Raw genomic sequence first — 3,786 nt, forward strand, 5'->3', positions numbered from 1 at the left:
ACCCAAACTCCCCCCCTATTTTTGCCCCTGCCAGCGCGGGTTGTAACGCCGCTGTGACACACTGCCACCATCATGCATCAGCGTGGCCGAGCCCCGGGGCCGCCCGGCGGAGCCCACCGCACCGAACGGCCGCACCGGGGGCTGCGGGGAGCGCCCAGCTGCGCCCAGGGACTGCGGCCGAACACTACGTCTTATTATTTCGAAACATTTTCTGCCCGAGGCTGAAGTCCGAAAATAAGCTCTGTAAGCCTAAGAAATCCGTGCCGATTGTCGGCCTAATCTCAGAGCTAGCTGCCAGCCAACACTGCAGCAAACCCCCACCGGCCACGCAACCGGGAGCGTTTCATCTAGAGAGGAAGGGAGATGAATGGCTGACTCTGAAACTCTCGCTTTATTTTATTTCCTCTTTTTTAAAAGGCTGATGCTGTATTTCACTTCATGTTCTTAAAAGCTTACGTGAAGGGTTCTTCGCTGTGAGATTTAATTTGGCCGTACGGCTTCAAGAGCAGAACTCCCCATCAGCTCAAGGGTGTTTCTTCTCCGTCCCGCAGAAGAGCCCCTTTGGAAGCCACCAGCGGAGCCGGTGCAGGGATTCCCAGTGGCCACACTCTCGCTGTCGACCCCCGACCCCCACAGCAGCACAGCCCTGGCCACCGGCCACTGGCCACCAGCCCTGGCTCCTGACTGCGTCCCCTCTCTGCTGGCACCGGGGCCCAGCTCCCGCCGATGAGAGAGCCACCGTTAACAAACCAAACCAGCAATTCTCTCCAAGAGCCCCAAAACTACCTTTCTGCAAAGGAGGGGTGTCAGGGAGAGCCGGACTCGTCCATCTTTTGCAGTCCTCCCTTCGCTACGCCACAAACCCTCCCGCTGCTGAGCGGCTCAGCTGCTCTCCGTGCCCACTCCTCCCGCTCGGGAACCAGCGGCACGTTGAAGCCAGGCTGAGTTTTCATCACTTACCCAAACCCTCGTGAATCGCAGAATGAATCCCAGACTGGTGGGGGTGGGAAGGGCCCTCTGGAGCTCCCCCATCCCACCCCCCGCCAGAGCAGGGGCACCTCCAGCAGTGGCACAGGACGGCGTCCAGGCGGGTTTGGGATGGCTCCAGAGGGGGAGACTCCCCCACCTCTCTGGGCAGCCTGTGCCACTGCTCTGCCGCCCTCACAGCAGAGAAGGCCCTCCTCAGGTTGAGGTGGAACTTCCTACGCTCCAGTTTATGCCCGTTCCCTCCTGTCCTATCACTGGGAACCATTGAAAAAAGACTGTTCCCATCCCTCTGGCACCCTCCCTTTAAGCATTGATAAGATCCCCCCTCAGTCTTCTCTTCTCCAGACTGAACAGCACCAAGTCCCTCAGCCTGTCCTTGTAAGAAAGATGCTCCAGTCCCCTCAGCATCTCTGTACCCTTTGCTGGACCCTCTCCAGCAGTTCCCCGTTCTTCTTCACCCAGGGAGCCCAGCAACGGACACTGGAATCTTACTGGACAGTCAGTCAGGAGGAGCTGCAGGAGCCCCACTGCATCCTCCGGCTTCTGCGCGGCGGCTGCTTCTGCCTGAGACCCTCACCCAGGCACCTTGATGGCAGTTATCCACGGGGACCACAGAAGCGATGACAAAAGCACTCTGCACAACAAAATACCAGCAAAGTGCCCAAACGCTGTTTATAATGAAGAACCGATAAGGAACAAAATGGTGTCTTTGCTGAGTTAACGACACTTTGTTTCACAATATCCACTCCGTTCCTGGATCAGCTGTGGACAAAAATGTGGATGTTTAACAATGAAACAATCACTATAATTATCGAATCTGCTCCCTTGCATGATCCTGTCTGTTGAACATTATAATTTCTGACTTACAACAGCTTTGTATGATGAATTTTAGTGAAGATTTTAGAAAGATACTTGACTTCGACAAACAGATTTCAAGTAATGGAAAATTGACTGTCCCGCTTAACTTCTTACAGTTAAATTGCTCTCAGTCTTAAAAAATGTCCATTTTGAAGGTGTCTAGCTTTGACTTCCAGCTATCAGGTCTTATTATGTCTTTGATTCCCAGACGAATGACCCCCGCAGCATCCCTTCCCGGTTCCCGTTGCGCTTTGGGGCCCCTCTGAGCCATTTTTACCTCTTCCAACGCCTATTTTGAGGCGGCAGCACCAAAGTGACCGCCTCCTGCAGGGCTCCCCGTCCCTCGCCCCCGAGACTACCGCCTGCAAAGGACAGAGGCACTTCCACCAAACCGCTGCGGAAGGTGACAGCTGTTTCTGTGTCACAGCAGAGACATTTCTGTGTCACAGCTCAGGACACGATGCAGACGCGGCGCTCAGCTCGGCCGGAGCTGCTGTCTGAGCCCCCGTGCTTCAGCCTGACTCAGAGCCTTGGCCCGTCTGCGGACCAGTAAGAAAGGAAACCTCACGTTATTCCTCAGCTGACCCGTGCAGCAGGGACGGCAGACACCGAAGACAATGGTAGTGGCTTCACGCAGACACAGGAGATTACAGACGGTCAGGAGGAAAACTGAGAAAACATTGCTTCATGTGGGAAATAAATGCAGAAAGAAATAAATGAACTCAGCCCCTCTTCCAGGCCAGGGGAGGATGGTACGCGAAGGCTTCAGCAGCCGGGCAACTCTAGGGTCTAACGAGCAACTGCTTAGTTAGCAGCGAATAACTTACTTAGGCTGAAATTTTTCAAAAGCAGCTTTTGATATTTGAGGCTGCACCGAGGGCCGTGTGATACGCTATTTCCAGAGCGCGCTTTGGTGCTCCCACCACTTCCTTAAACCCACGTGTATCGTTATGACATCCTCCGAAATGAGAGTGCCTGACAATTAACAGTAACTCAATCAGAGGCCGAGCAGCCCACACATTTCGGGAGTCAGCAAAGTGCACGGCAACCACTCCGCCTGCCCCGCGGTTTTAGATCCCGGGGACACGGATTACCTCCAGCCTGGCCCCGCTCCCCGCGTCACCCACCGGCCCGAGCACCCCGAGCCGAGCCCCGAGCACTCGCTCCGCTCACCGGGTTATTCTCCTGGTTTTTTAGCAAAGTGGGACCGTTCCCTGTGGAACCGGCCAGGTTGGGAGCAGCCCGAGGGAAGGGCTGGGAGCGCACGGCCCCGAGGAAGGGGAGCGCTGGGAATGGGGTTTACGGTGTAACACGGAGCAACCGCCTGAGCAGAGACACTCGCTGCCACCCCACGAGGTGTGACAGGGCGCTGACCCTCCCACCGGAATATCTGGAGCACCAATTAGTGACAGAAATGGAAAGACGACCTTCAGCACATTCAAACTGCCAGGGTACATAACCCTCAGGAGAACGCAGAACCTCCTGGCCCAGTTTTCGTGCGTGTAAAAGGCCAAGTGCCTGCGGGCGCCCAGGCAGGGTCGCCTTCTGGGGTCGCCGGTGGGTGTCCACCCTCGCCGCATGTGCAGCAGCGCATCTCGGCAGGTGATGACGGCGGGGACGGGCTCGGGGAACACGAGAAGGGGAACGCGCAGGGGGCCGCCAGGTGGGGAAGAGACGGCAACACTTTATCCCGCGCTAAGGCAGCCTCAACTCACGGCCCCGGGTAGGGGCTGGGATACCAGGCAATCTGCCCACTCCCCACCAGCCTGACAGCGGGGGGAACCGAAGCCTGATCCTGCCAGGGGAATCGTCTCTTCCACTGACACCAGTAAAACTGCACGGGAATGGCGTGGGAATTGCAATCCCTTAATCACGATGAGGGCAAAAACTCTGTCAGGTGGGAGCGCCGGGAGCCGCGGCACGGCACACTTACGCTTCTCG

At 56.7% G+C, this 3,786-nt stretch overlaps 1 protein-coding gene across 1 annotated transcript in view; it reads right to left on the reverse strand.

The window, feature by feature from the left end:
• The window catches only part of ARHGAP26 (Rho GTPase activating protein 26), a 137,113-nt gene that overhangs the window by 39,818 nt on the left and 93,509 nt on the right, over positions 1-3,786 (reverse strand). The window contains exon 19 of the mRNA XM_009890595.1: positions 3,325-3,362. Within this exon, the coding sequence (XP_009888897.1) occupies positions 3,325-3,362 (38 nt within the window). The remainder of the gene's footprint in view (positions 1-3,324; positions 3,363-3,786) is intronic.

The sequence above is a fragment of the Charadrius vociferus genome, unplaced genomic scaffold, assembly GCF_000708025.1.
Source record: "Charadrius vociferus isolate BGI_N301 unplaced genomic scaffold, ASM70802v2 scaffold370, whole genome shotgun sequence".
Taxonomy (NCBI): domain Eukaryota; kingdom Metazoa; phylum Chordata; class Aves; order Charadriiformes; family Charadriidae; genus Charadrius; species Charadrius vociferus.